This window comes from Cetorhinus maximus, chromosome 13 (genome assembly GCF_964194155.1).
Source record: "Cetorhinus maximus chromosome 13, sCetMax3.hap1.1, whole genome shotgun sequence".
Taxonomy (NCBI): Eukaryota; Metazoa; Chordata; class Chondrichthyes; order Lamniformes; family Cetorhinidae; genus Cetorhinus; species Cetorhinus maximus.
The window spans coordinates 52,809,293-52,823,298 of NC_135891.1; the positions used below are offsets into that span (position 1 = coordinate 52,809,293).

The 14,006-nt window shown below is 40.5% G+C and overlaps 1 protein-coding gene across 1 annotated transcript in view; it reads left to right on the top strand.

Annotated features, from left to right (window-relative positions):
* The first annotated feature begins 1,782 nt into the window (after nucleotides 1-1,782).
* mims2 (mitochondrial inner membrane scaffold 2) overlaps nucleotides 1,783-14,006 on the top strand; it is a 47,106-nt gene continuing 34,882 nt past the window's right edge. The window contains exon 1 of the mRNA XM_078555376.1: nucleotides 1,783-2,170. Within this exon, the coding sequence (XP_078411502.1) occupies nucleotides 1,958-2,170 (213 nt within the window). The 5' untranslated portion in view covers nucleotides 1,783-1,957. The remainder of the gene's footprint in view (nucleotides 2,171-14,006) is intronic.

A 14,006-nucleotide genomic window follows, 5' to 3' on the forward strand; every position in this document is an offset into this window, starting at 1 on the left:
GCCCTCATGCCTTCTCCTCCCTCCCAGAAACATGATAGGGTCCCCCTTGTCCTCACTTATCACCCCACCAGCCTCCGCATTCAAAGGATCATCCTCCACCATTTCCGCCAACTCCAGCATGATGCCACCACCAAACACATCTTCCCTTCACACCCCCTGGCGGCATTCCGTAGGATCGTTCCCTCCAGGACACCCTGGTCCACTCCTCCATCACCCCCTACTCCTCAACCCCGACCTATGGCACCTCCCCATGCCCACGCAGAAGATGCAATACCTGCCTCTTCACTTCCTCTCTCCTCACCGTCCAAGGGCCCAAACACTCCTTTCAAGTGAAGCAGCATTTCACTTGCATTTCCCCTAACTTAGTCTACTGCATTCGTTGCTCCCGATGCGGTCTCCTCTACATTGGAGAGACCAAACGTAAACTGGGCGACCGCTTTGCAGAACACCTGCGGTCTGTCCGCAAGAAAGACCCAAACCTCCCTGTCGCTTGCCATTTTAACACTCCACCCTGCTCTCTTGCCCACATGTCTGTCCTTGGCTTGCTGCATTGTTCCAGTGAAGCCCAACGCAAACTGAAGGAACAGCACTTCATCTTCCGACTAGGCACTTTACAGCCTTCCGGGCTGAATATTGAATTCAACAACTTTAGATCTTGAACTCCCTCCTCCATGCCCACCCCCTTTCCGTTTCTTCCCCCTCCCTTTTGTTTTTTCCAATAATTTATATAGATTTTTATTTTCCCACCTATTTCCATTATTTTTAAATATATAACTGTAATGCCCTGTCAGTCTTTCCACCCCACCCCCATTAGAGCTGTACCTTGAGTGTCCTGCCATCCATTCTTAATTAGCACATTCTCTTAGATAATATCACCACCTTTAACACCTCTTTGTTCCTTTGTCTGTAACATCTTTTGATTATCTGCTCCTATCACTGCTTGCTTGTCCCTACAACCACCCCCCCCAACTTCTCTCCCCCCCCCCAACTTCTCTCCCCCCCCCCAACTTCTCTCCCCCCCCCCAACTTCTCCCCCCCCCTCCCCTTTAAACCAGCTTATATTTCACCCTTCTCCTAACATCACTCAGTTCTGTTGAAGGGTCATGAGGACTCGAAACGTCAACTCCTTTCTTCTCCGCCGATGCTGCCAGACCTGCTGAGTTTTTCCAGGTAATTCTGTTTTTGTTTTGAGCTTTCTTTAGACTTGGAAAGTCATGCCTAATGTGCCACGTATAATTCATAAGGAACTGAATTCTAACACGCACAAATGCCCCGTTCCAGCAACTACAGGAAGTAACGGCCGTTCCTAATACATACTATCCAGAAGCAAGATGTTAATGTGATTACATTCATGGAGTCTGGTGCGTTCCGGGCCGTTCTGGCATGATTGTTTTTTTATTTGCTTTTTAGTCTAGTGCCGTGGCAGCACGAAAGGAGTTACTGCCCTGAATGTCCAAGGTAAATGTGTAAACACTGCGATTAACTTGTGCTTTCTGCAATCTCAGGACCGTGAACGAATGCGCCCGTCCTTCCCTCGTTGTTTCCTTGAAGCCAATTAGCAGAAAGGGGCATTTCTTTCAGTCTCAAAGCGAAAAAAAAGTTTGCGCACGGCGGCTGCCTTTTAGTTTTTGTTGTTGTGCCTGGCCGGGAATTTGTTATCGACATCCTGCAATTTCATGCTTTGTTGGGACTTTGCCTTTAAGTGTATGTGGGATCGTGGAGTGTCAATCAGCGGAGGTCCCGGCCAATGAGGCAGTTTCTTTCTGGGGGAGGTGGGAGGAGGAGGAAGGTTTGGTGTGAAACTGACAACAGCTGAATCACGCGGAATGCACAGAGAGCAATAGTCAGGATCGCTGTTAATAGACACACGCTGGGACTTTCACTGCTCTCTCTTTCTGCACCGGGTGAGAGGGATAGGAGAACATTGTTGTTTAGAAGGAAAAGGAACAGCCCCACAATGCTCGCACCCTTTCTCCAACAGTGCAGGCAAAGCCATGTCTTGTTGCTGCACAAATGCTTTGGGAAAGGAGCCCGCGCCTCTCGGATCGGAGCAGCTGTCAGGAGGGGATCCCGGACCGCCAGAGGGAATCACAGCATCGGGGAGCCGAGCTGTGCAGTTGGGGAGAGATGGCCAGACGCCCGCCTCGGTGCATTAGGAGGGCTGTGCACGGTGAGCAAGCGCTTCTAACGTTAGGATCACACACACACACACACACACACGAACTCATTGCCGGGCTCTCTCTGCGATAACTCCGCCGGCTGCACTGTTTGTTGTAGGCGGGAGTCTGCTGGCAACACAACAGAATAGGACTCAAACTCTTGTTTGCTTAACATGTGAACCTGCTTCGCTGAGCAAGGGTAGAATTGTCTTTTATGTAACAGCGGCTGATCCGATCATTTTAGCAAAAGTCAGATGTGTCTACTTCCAACAATTTCCAGCCTATCTGGAGCTCCTCAGCTACAGTTGTTTTAAAATAATGCGTTAAACCAACAGCAACAGAAGAAAAACACTGAAAAATGGCACAACTGACTTTTTGTAAACGACATCTAAGAGCTGTCAGACAGCCCACTGGCTGGTCGAAGGTCAACGGCGACACAACCCCTTGGTCAGGGAGGTTTAAGGCTCTTAGCGGATTGGCAGAGGATAAGAGATAAGCATGAGGACATCTCAGCAGCTTGTAAATTAAGATAATCCAGGGGGAGGTGAAAGGGTGCCTGCGAGACTGGGACCACATTAAGGTGTGGTTTAATTTACTGTATTTCTTTGTTTGAAAGTAGAACCCAAACTGTTTCCAGAAAAATTGTTAAATATGCAACGAAATCCCAAACTATTTTTGTAACTTACTGGAAAATATTCCATTATTCCAGAGGAGGATTTAATATTTTACTACAGTTTTGGTATCTTGGGTTTCAGTTTTTTAAAAAAAACAAGATCTTCTGAAACTACCATTAGTTTTGGATTGACCAAAATGTATCGGTCCATAAAAATTACAAACTTTGCATTAGTCCCTCGCAGCAGAGAAATGATGAGTATTTCTTTGTAAATCACAATCCGATTATGAGAAACTGCTACTAAAGTATAGCACTTGTCCTATTTTAAGGTAGAAACATGGTGCTTTGGGACAGAGAAAGGCTGATGTGAAACATTCAAGGCCCTGGAGGATTGTAAATGACACCATAGGCAGGGAACGTGGACTGAACAAAATGGTAATGAACTGAAAGATGACAGAAGGAACATGCAAGTGAGGACAGACTGATGAAGATTGTCATCTATTCCTATGTAAAATGACCTGTAAAATGTAGGTTAGACTTTATTATGGAGTTTAAGAGCCCATACATTTTAGTTTAATGGAAACAGTACGGCTCACATGTGACAGAAGGGGTTGGTGTTGTGATTTATTTGGCAATCTGATGGCAAAGTAAAGAATCCATAAACCATGTATGTTGGCTTGGGACAGGAATCAAATTATGTGGTATAGTTGCTAATGTTACTTTTTCATGATGTGGTGATGAGCAGTGATCACACAGAATATTGACACCAGAATTTCCAGTGAAGTTCATGTATAAGAACATAGGGGCAGAAGTGGACTGTGTACAGCCTGTCTAACCTTCTCCCCCATTTAATACGATCATGGCTGATCTTTGGTTTCAACTCCTTTTTCATGCCCGTCCCTTGATTCCCTGAGAGATCAAAGATCTCTCTAACTTGGCCTTAAATATATTCAATGTTGAAGCACCCACAATCCTCTGGGGTCGAGAATTCCAAAGATTCAAAAGCCTTAAGTGAGGACTTTTCTCCTCATCACAGTCCTAAATGATCAACCCATTATCCTGCACACTGTGCCCCCATTTTCTAGATTCCCCAGCAAGGGGAAACAACCTCTCAGTTTCTACCCTGTAAAACCCCTTCAGAATTTTGTATGTTTCAATGTGGCATAATAAACCAGAATCAACTTAATGTAAGTTCCTGACTGCGTTTTGAAGGCTAATGAAATGATTTTAACTAATTCATCCCAACACAGAATCTTTCCAGTTAATGTGTAATTAGGACCTTTTCTGATGCTAGATAATTGGCAGTAGTATGGTAGGCCCAAGACAGTTTGGAATGAAGTATTGAGTCATTTATAGCGTTTAACGCAATATAAAATAAATTTGCAATCAGTAACCATAAAAGAGGTATCCTAAGGGTATTCAATGAATGTATATTTGTATTGTAATATACTTTAAGTTACCACAAACAACAATGACTCACAAGCATTAAAACCATACAAGAAGTAAAATTATTTTCCTGTGAGTCACAATAAATCGCTTACCGCATTTTTTTGGGGGGCGGTGGTGGAGTTCAAATAAGCGCTTGTGTTTCATTGTGGAAAATCACAGCCAGACATTGTGGGATTGCAGACACTGGTAATGTCACAAATACCATGATGAGATAGCACTATGAAGATGTGGATAACCTTCACATTAGCCTGCCCGTGTGAAGTGAGATGAGGTATGAAACATCTGCTGCAGTACCTGTTGAAACTATGAACAAAACACAGCATTCCTTTGAATTAAGAAAAACTGAAAATTAAAAAAATTGTATCCAGTAAGAAATTGTAATAGTAAAAGCCTAAATTTGTAAGATAGGTAATTTAATTAGAAATGGTAAAGTTGTATGGAAAGGATATGGTCAGTAATGACAGCGGAATGGATCTGAGATTTTTACTGTAATGAAACAGACTGAATGGATAGATCTAATGATAAGCTAAGTTAACATATTCACAAGGCCACACATATTGACTTGACCAATATCTTGAGAGATTAATCCAATAATTGAATTTAGTTGCTAATATTACTTTTCATGAAGTGCTGCAAAGCAATGATCACAATATTTTGAATATTTCCAGTTACACAAGGCATAATTCATACAATTTCATAATGTATGTTATGCTGTTGCTGAACGGCTAAACTATGTCCCAGTCTCAAAACAATTTAATTTAATGAGTTCTTCCCTTTTTTTCTCAAATTACTGTGATGGATTTTTACTCCTGATTATACTCTGAGTTCACTCATTTTACTCTCCCACCTTTTCAGTGTCTTTGTGTTGGAAAATTATGAATTAAATAACTGAGGCCTCCAGTTCCATGTGAAACTCATGGTTCATGAAATTGATCTCCCTTGTCACATGAGAATTATGGCACTGGAGGTAGAGGCGTGGGGACGGCTGGGTGGGGGGAGGTGGGTGGATGGGGGCAGGGGGAGTTTAAACAGAAATGATTAGTCAGCTGTGATGCGCTTTATTTTGGCAACTGATGATTGGTGGATAAAGCAGGGCGATGTGTTCTGGGTCAAAACCTCCTGTAGCTTTGGATGTAGTAGATTTAGTAAATTTATGCTTGCAGGGATCTAAAGGCTAAATTCATTGTGTGCACATCAATTTTGATGTCAAATCAGAATCACACTGGGAATGCTGCAGTTGGTTTCACTGTCAGTGGGCGAGGAGAACAGAAAAACGGCCAGGATCCTGGCTCCTGATTGCCATTTGATAATTCTCACCCACCCCACCTGCTACTAATTGTGGAGACAGATGTCAGATTAGTCATGTGGCCAAGTAGCATAACACATTTTTCAGAAGACTGGTGACTTTGGGTAAGATGGCAGCATGGTGTTGTTGCTGATGAAACATGTGCCATTGTTCCCAGGAGAAGAAAATTGGAAAATTGAACCATGTCTGTACATTTACAACTACTGGAGCACAATGAAAATCGATAATGAACTATCACAGAATCAAGCTATAATATTTGTCTGCTTTTTTTTTTGACTTGCCTAATCAGCTAACTAATTATTTCAAGATAAACCACATGCAGTTCAATGTACTTACGTTAACCCAGTCTGAAGTAAAAGGCACAATGAGGATTATTTTGCTTGAGAACCAAGTGCCCCTCTATTGTGGAGGCAAAAATTGTAAGGAGCTTTGCAGAACATGTATACCTTTATTTACAGCTATATTAAACCTGGCAGATCCCTAAGGCATTGCTTACATGAAAGCAAAGAATGCACTATTTTATAATTACAAGTAACGGCATCTACAAAGCCTTTCCTAAATGAACTGCCTTGAGAATTTGGAGTAAATGGCTACCTTGAGAAAAGTTGTGCTTTGCTAACATGCATGTGTATTAGCTGAAAGCCCTGACTCTGAATTAAGCTGCAGAGTAAAACACCTAACAGTGCTCAAAAACATGTGCAACTATTTTATAGGTTAGTTTAATCATGTTGCGAATCATATAATTAAAACAAAATACTTTTTGTGCCAGAAACATTTTGACCCTCTCTTTGAGGGGGAAGCAGTGACAGATAACTTTCTTTCCACCCACGGCTCTACATTCCAAGAGTGTACTTGTAAATCATTGGCTGTAAAGCGCTTTGGGATGTCTAGACTTTATATAAATGCAAGTCTCTTTCTTCACCTACATCTTTATCTCTAAATCATATAGTGAATGTTGGGTAATTACTCTATAAAAGATCCATTTATTTGAGATGTTCAGGAGTAGGATGAAATGCCTGTACTATGTGGTAAAAATATAGCACATTGGTTCAGAAGATTGGTATTCAAGTGTATGTTAAGTATCAGCCATTGCTTGGTGATAACATTTTCACCCCTGAGTCAGAAAGTCATGGATTCAAGGTTCACTCCAGAGGCTTGAGCACATGACCAAGGCTGATGCTCCAGTGCTTCTCTGTCGGAGGTGGCATGTTTCTGATAAGATGTGAAGCCGAGGCCCTGTCTGTCGTCTTGGGTGGGTAGTAAAGCACCCACTGCACAATGCAAATAAAAAGGAGCGGCAGGAGTTCTCCATATGCTGCTAGTCAATATTTATCTCTTAACCAGGCTCATCAAAGAAACACATCTGGTCATTTATTGTATTGGTGTTTGCGGGAGCCTGCTGTGCATGAATTGCCTGCTGTGTTTCTCTGTTACAATAATGGCTGCACTTATTAAAAAAATAATACTTAATTGACTGTAAAGTGCTTTGGGATGTCCTGAGGTTGTGAAATGCAATATTTGGATGCAAGTTATTTTTGGGCTTTCTGTATGTCAGAAAGAGACTTTGCTGTAATGATAAAATTGCTGTAAAAAATCTTTTTTGGATAATGGAGTGACAGCAGTTGATACAGAATTGGGCTGTGTAAAGGCAGGGCTGTGCAAAGCACCGAAGCTTGGGGGCTACAAGTAGTGAGAATGCATGCATGCATTTAAATCTTGAAAGTTAGTGCACAATTGAGACTAAAGGCGTGGGTGGGATTAACTCTGCAGGCCTAGATGATCCACTTGTGGCTACAGGTGTTAACTGAATTCATTATATTTACAATACATGTAACAAATCATTTGATTTAGTTTATATTTTTATTTGTTTACAGCTCTAATATTTGGATGCATTCAACTTGCAGATGAGACATTTAAACCAAGTCTTTCCTGTCAGGTGGGCATAAAAGATTCCACTGCGCTACTCCAAAAAGGAGCAGGGGAGTTCTCCCTGGTGACCGGGCCAATATTTACCCCTGAACCAACAACACTTAAAAATAGATTATCTTGCAATTAGCATATGGTTGTTTGAGGGATCTTGCTGTGCAGAGATTGTACTGCAATATTCTTTACTGGGCATTCCCCTGGAGCTGAAGTGATGTCATCAGTCTGTCCAAACAGCCACTCACATTACAGGATTTTCAACCCCCCCCCCCCACTCCTCCAAATAGGAAGCGAAATACATTAAAATGAAATTACTTTTACATAGCAAATTAAAGATTGGGACATGCACATGGGGTGAAGGTGAAAGCTAAAATATGCTGAAGAAACTTTCAAAAATTTTGAAAAATTAATCAACCTACAAATGTAAAATTCTTTTTTTCAGTTTATTTCTGTTGTTCGTTAGATGCTATTAATCACATCACCATTAAAACCCCAGTTACAGCTAATAGAAGAAGCTGTAGTATTTTTATAGGGTTTCTAACAGTGATGTAGGAGCAGGGAAGTTGCATTCTCACTGATTTCAGTGATGGCAGCACGGTGGGGTGGGAGGGCCATCGTGCAGCCTGTGCTGGAGCTCTGTGTGACAGACTGGAAATTTGGGATTTCCATGTGTGCCGTCGCTTTCGGAGGGGTAATGATGACAAACCCTGACAGCTCACCTCATTGTGTAAAAGTCAACCCCATGACCTTTGGCCTAAAAAATTGACTTATACATGAGTATACATGATACTTCTCTATTTATATAGGTTACATTCTTTTGAATTTGAACCGAGGTGAGGGATTAAACATCTGGTGCCTTCAGTGGCCTGTCCAGTTTACTAGTGTAATGCTGAAATGCATCGACTGTTTCTGTCATTATATGGGTAGTATAAGCAGAAAGCAAATAGACATGCTACCAGTAGCATAGAGGAAAAACATCAGGAGTACGTTGTGTGGTCTAATCCTGAGCTCAATATAAGCTAAGGATGAACTGTTTTCTGAAGTGCATCTATTTCTTTTATTGCAGTGCTGTTTAACAGCCAACCAGTCCTGCTGGATGAATACAAGCATGCACTTTCTTACATTTGTACATCTGGCAAACTGATGGCAGGTCCTTCCCATGAGGCTGTATAAATACAGTAGTATGATTATCTCTTAGGTTAAATAAGCAGTGCGGATGAATCCCTTTGCCTGTCTGTCCATTCTAATTGCCTCTACAAACCCAGCTTTGGTATTTGCAATGCAAAGCATCCTTGAAAAGGTTGTTTTTTTTTACACTGAATGAAAGAGGAGTTCTTTACTGGAATGCCTTGTTTTAACAGTTAATATTAATGTTGGCAGCCACTATCCCTGTTTGCAATGCTGAAGCGATAAATGCTTATCTGAAGTTGAAGTTGCACCAGCAAAGCGTTGGATGAAATAAGATTTCATGCGAGACTGGCAAGAACTGTGTGGAATAGAAGACTAAAGAGATGCCTTGCTTTATGTGTTATACTAATAACGAATACTTCCTAGTTGTTTAACTTTACCTCTCAAGAGTCTTAATTTATTACTGTAATCCTGAATTGGCTGTACAACCAGGAAGAATAATCATGTAAATGTAAAGTCATGGAGGTGGTTATAAATGGGCCTTTCAAGGACACTTTGTGTTGCAATCAAACTGAAACGAGCAGGCTGTCTGTAGAAACATGAAACATTTGAACTGTTTTGACAACAGATCAAATCAGGCACCATTATACAGGAATTTAAATAAAATGCTGCATGCCAAAAAATGTCAGGATTGCTCATTTGATATCAAAAGGGAATTACATTGCTACCTGAAAAGGAAGAATGTGCAGAGTTACAGGGTGAAAGCAGAAGATTGGCACGAGGTTGATTGCTCATTGGAAGAGCCACGCAGACATGGCCTCCTCCTGCATTGTAACTATTCTATGATAACCTGTCCAATACCTCAGAATAAAGATCTGATGACTAAGGCCAAAACTGTACAATTTAGTTTTGTTTTACACTAAGACAGCACTCCCTCATTCATTCATGTTGATGTTCTTGTAATTAAAATCCCTCATTTATTTGTTTGTTAATCCCCTAATTATCTGAGCTGCCCTGTTACTCGAGGTATATGTACTGGTTTCTTTCAAAGGTCCAGAGAGTGTATTTGTATTTCTTGAATGCTGTGTTTTTAAAAATTATACATTTTGGTTTTGTAGATTTTTTTTTTAGGGATAGAGAGGGCTTGAGTTGAGAATGTTGGTTATGTTTGCATTCATACAACAGAACAAATTATGAAAACACGATTTATAAGCTATATTTATGATAGTGGACTTGCAATTAGAAAGATCATTGATATAGGCCAATTTACGTGAATCAATTGAGAGAATTCAGTTAAACACTCACTGTGACATTGGTCTGTTTCCACGTCTGTTTCACTGGTACTTTGAAATAAATATAAAGCTTGTATAAAGAGCAGAATGAGATAATGACCAGCTAATCCACTTTTGGTGATGTTGATTGAGGAATAAATATTACAGAACTCTCCTTTGCCTCGAATGTGCCATGGGATCTTTTTACACCACCCAAATGGACAGACAGGATCTTGTTTAACAACTAATGCAACAGTGCGACGCTCTCTCAATGCTGCACAAAAGTGTCAACCCAGTTTATTTGCTTGTGTGTCTAGTGTGGGACTTAAACTATGACCTCTGTCTCATAAGAGAGAGTGCTACCCCTGGCATCAGAAATAATGTGTTCTTTAAAAATCTGTTCCCAAAATACTTGCTGGCTTCAATGGCCTTGTGCTTATGTTTGCATGCATTCAAAAAAAGAAAACTTGCTATTCCATTCAGCCTACCAGGCTATTATGCTTTGCAGACTATATTAATGAACTCATGGATAGCTGGAAACCTACTGGAATAACTTTGGTAAGCAGTAGAAAATAAATGTCAAGTCAGTTCTGAAAGTTTGTGTGTTTGCGTGTGTTTTCTTTCAAATTTTAAGGGTGGTGGGGCTATAAAATGCAGCGAACCGTTCAGAAGTTGAGGCTGTAAAGTCCCGTCGGCGTAAAATTCTGCCCTAAAAATAATTTGCAGTCGATGAAACTGCTCTGCGTTGTGCAGGCTGTTTCTGCATGGAAACAAAATTGTCCCAGATTATTTACTCCTGACACCAGCATGATCATGGGATTAGTATGTCTGAATGCAGTGGTCAATTTGTGAGTCACTCTAGAGACTATTAGAGACTGATAATTGAATACACTTGAATGTAGTGGCATTGTGATGCCCAAAGATTTAGTGAGTCATACCTGTCACTACATATTGACTTAACCTGAAGACATCTATACTGGGTGCTGATGCAATGTTTTTAATGTTAAAACAAGCCTGAATGTAATGACTATTACTGCTTACCTCAAAGCTGTTATTAATATCAGTCTATAATGGGGGATATATATGAATAAATGTATATTACTTTGTAGGAAATTTCACTAGTTTCCAAATGGAGATATACTTAATTGCAAATGTGGTGTCGCAAATTAAATTGTCATCTGAAGTCCAAACTAATGAATATTTTTCAGTATTTGATGTTGTGTCTGACTTTAAACCAATACTACACATTGAACAGTTTGGATCATGCTGTTTCAGTAACCCAATCAGCCTGAACAATTCTGCCTTAAATGACAAGACTTCTTGAAAAATTTAAAGTGGCTTTTTATCTGTTAGGAAAACATTTACTGTTCTTTTTTAAAATTCTGTTAATAGTTGCCTCCAATTAAATATGCATCATCTGCTCCATGAAGTAATTTGACCATATGGAACAGATGAAGCCTATTTGATCAGAGCACGCTTACTTTTTGCCATTGTCAGATCTGTCAGAAACTGTTGTAAAAGTCTGTGTGCTGTTGTCGGAGTGCAAAAGAGACACAAGTGACAAAGATGAATCTGGGAATTGGAAATTCCAGTTATGGGGATAGATTAAGACAGTTGGCTTTGTTTTCCTTTTAGAAAGAGGGGAGTTTCAGGTGAGATTACTGAAGTTTTCGAGCTGATAAAAACCTTCACTGTGATGAGGAGGTAAATACCTGAGACATGAGCTGAAAATCACTAATTAGGTTAGAGATCACAAGCTACATTTTCACCCAAAGGGAAATATAATTGTGGCATTTATTAGCCAGGAAGGCCATAAACATAAGCGTAGGCAGCATAAATGAGTTCAACAGGCAAATTGTTTATGTTTCTGGAGAGAGATGAGAAGGACAGGTAGGTAGGGCTGCACCATCAGAGAGGGGTATCCTTATTGAGCCTAATAGTCTTTATTCTTTAAAAAAAAAATGCTCTCTAGATTTAATTGGAAAGGTGAGCATTTGAAAACTGATTTGATTTAGAATTTGCAGCGGCACTTTGATTATCCATGAGAAAGGATAGTGTGAAGAGAGTAGCCAACTATTTCTTTGTTTCAAAGAGTGGGTGTCCCAGTGGTATGATTTAGATGCAGCACAAAAGCTGATAGATGACAAGTATGTAGGGTTGACATTGCTTTTACAATGTGAAGCTTCATTGGAACGAGGTTGCTGATAGATTTGTTAGCAAGCAGAGGCCTTTAGTTAGATTGGAGGCTGGTTGGTGTTAGGGGAGCAACTTTGGACTGCTGACTGGAATGTGTGGCAGCTCTGTGTATGAGGGCATGGGAAAGTATGGTGGGTATGTGTCTGTGGGTGGGGAATGTGTGGTGGGTAAAGATCTGGGGGCGAGGATGTGTGTGTGGGGGGTGAGGAGAAGTTGAGTCAACAAATTAGCTAATAGATCAAATGATGTAACACCTGCTAACCGTCACCTAGTGTAGTAGAGGTGAGAGCTGGTGGGGAGTGGCTGTCACTTGGGGACAATAGCAACTAAAGTTAGAGACTTATTTAAAGTTCTGTAGACACAATAAACTATGCTGCTCCAGCTGAATTTCTGTGGTAATAAGGAAGTGCAGCTACATTTCACCTAGATCTTTGTTGTGGTTTTCTGTTGTGGTTATTGCACCTCTTAGTAAGACTGACTGACTGTCTTGGAGATTGAGACTATGGTAATTGCACTGGCAAAACATCACTTCGTTCCCATTGCAGGTGGGCCTACTCACTTCTAAAAGTGATAATGTTGAGTTCTATATTCCTGGGACCATTGTATTTTCAGCTGGCTGAACAATGCTCTCAAAGTAAAGCAAAGAAAATTCCCAACAAAACAGTCTGTTTAACAATTCTTGCTTTGTACTGGATTGCTGCTAATTACCTGGGTAAATTATTTTTTAAAAGATTAAATATACTTACAAGTGATAGAAATGTCCTTATGTAGTTTAAATCTGATTGAGGGAAGGGAAAATGAACCTGAACATGCACTGGGGAAAAATTGAAATAGTAAAAAACCATTCTAAGTGATCAAATAAACTTCAAATTTGAAGGCGCAGCCATCCACCTAACTATCTTTTACTACATTTAAAATTTTAAAAGTGCCTGGAAACGCTGAACTGTGTGGATCAAAAATAGAAATGTATCAAATATTCAGAGTTCAAAGTTTTAAGCAACAAAGGGGCATATGGTGTTCTACAGTATTTTACTGATCGCATTGAACTGGAGTGATACAGACTGGAAGCCGGTTGGTGTCTGGAGGGCGGTGCCAGTACAATGTAGAGCTTTGAAAGATGCAAATTGAGAAACTCTGCCTAGAAGCCACAGGATGGGGGCTGTGGAGACGATTGTTTGCTGGAAGAAAGCAGTGGAGGGGAATGCACTGATGTTGTTCTTGTGTGGTTTGTGATATCCTGAGAGCAGCATCTGGTCTGTCAGTGGTTGCTGTGGGAGTGACGCACGGCCTATGTCTCCTCCTTTACACCAGCAGCATATTCCAACAGCGCTATATTTAAAGCATTAAAAGACAGGATTATTTTGATAGTTAATGCTTCAGGATATAAGTATTGAATTATTTATTTTAGAGCATGAAATTTGTTGTCCAATGATTAACATTAAAATATTAACCCTATGCATGAGTAACTTTATTTAATTCACACATTTTACAATTGACCTTCAACCTTGCCTTTTTAATTGTTAGATCTTTTTGTTATATTTCTGGGTACCTCCAAATCTGGCCTCTTGTATCTCCCTGATTTTCATCCCTTTAGCTGCCATGCTTCAGCTTGTAGGTCCTGAGGTCTGCAATTCCCTCTCTCATCTCCACGTTCCGCCTTTTTAAGACGCTCCTTAAAACCCACCTCTTTGACCCAAGTTTCACCCAATATCTCCTGCAGGTCAGTGACAAGCTTTGTTTGATAATGATCCTGTCAAGGGTTTTGATGTATTTTACTATATTAAAGGTGCTATACAAATGAAAGTTTTTTTTTAGTTACCTATTTCCCCCTTCCCAGTTGATTTACATAGCTAGGTTTGTTTCTTCTCCAGTTCTCTGCTCTTGATGCTATATCTGGTTAGGACATACTGATACTTCATAAAGTCATACAGCACAAAAGGATGTCTTTCGCCCCCATTGCG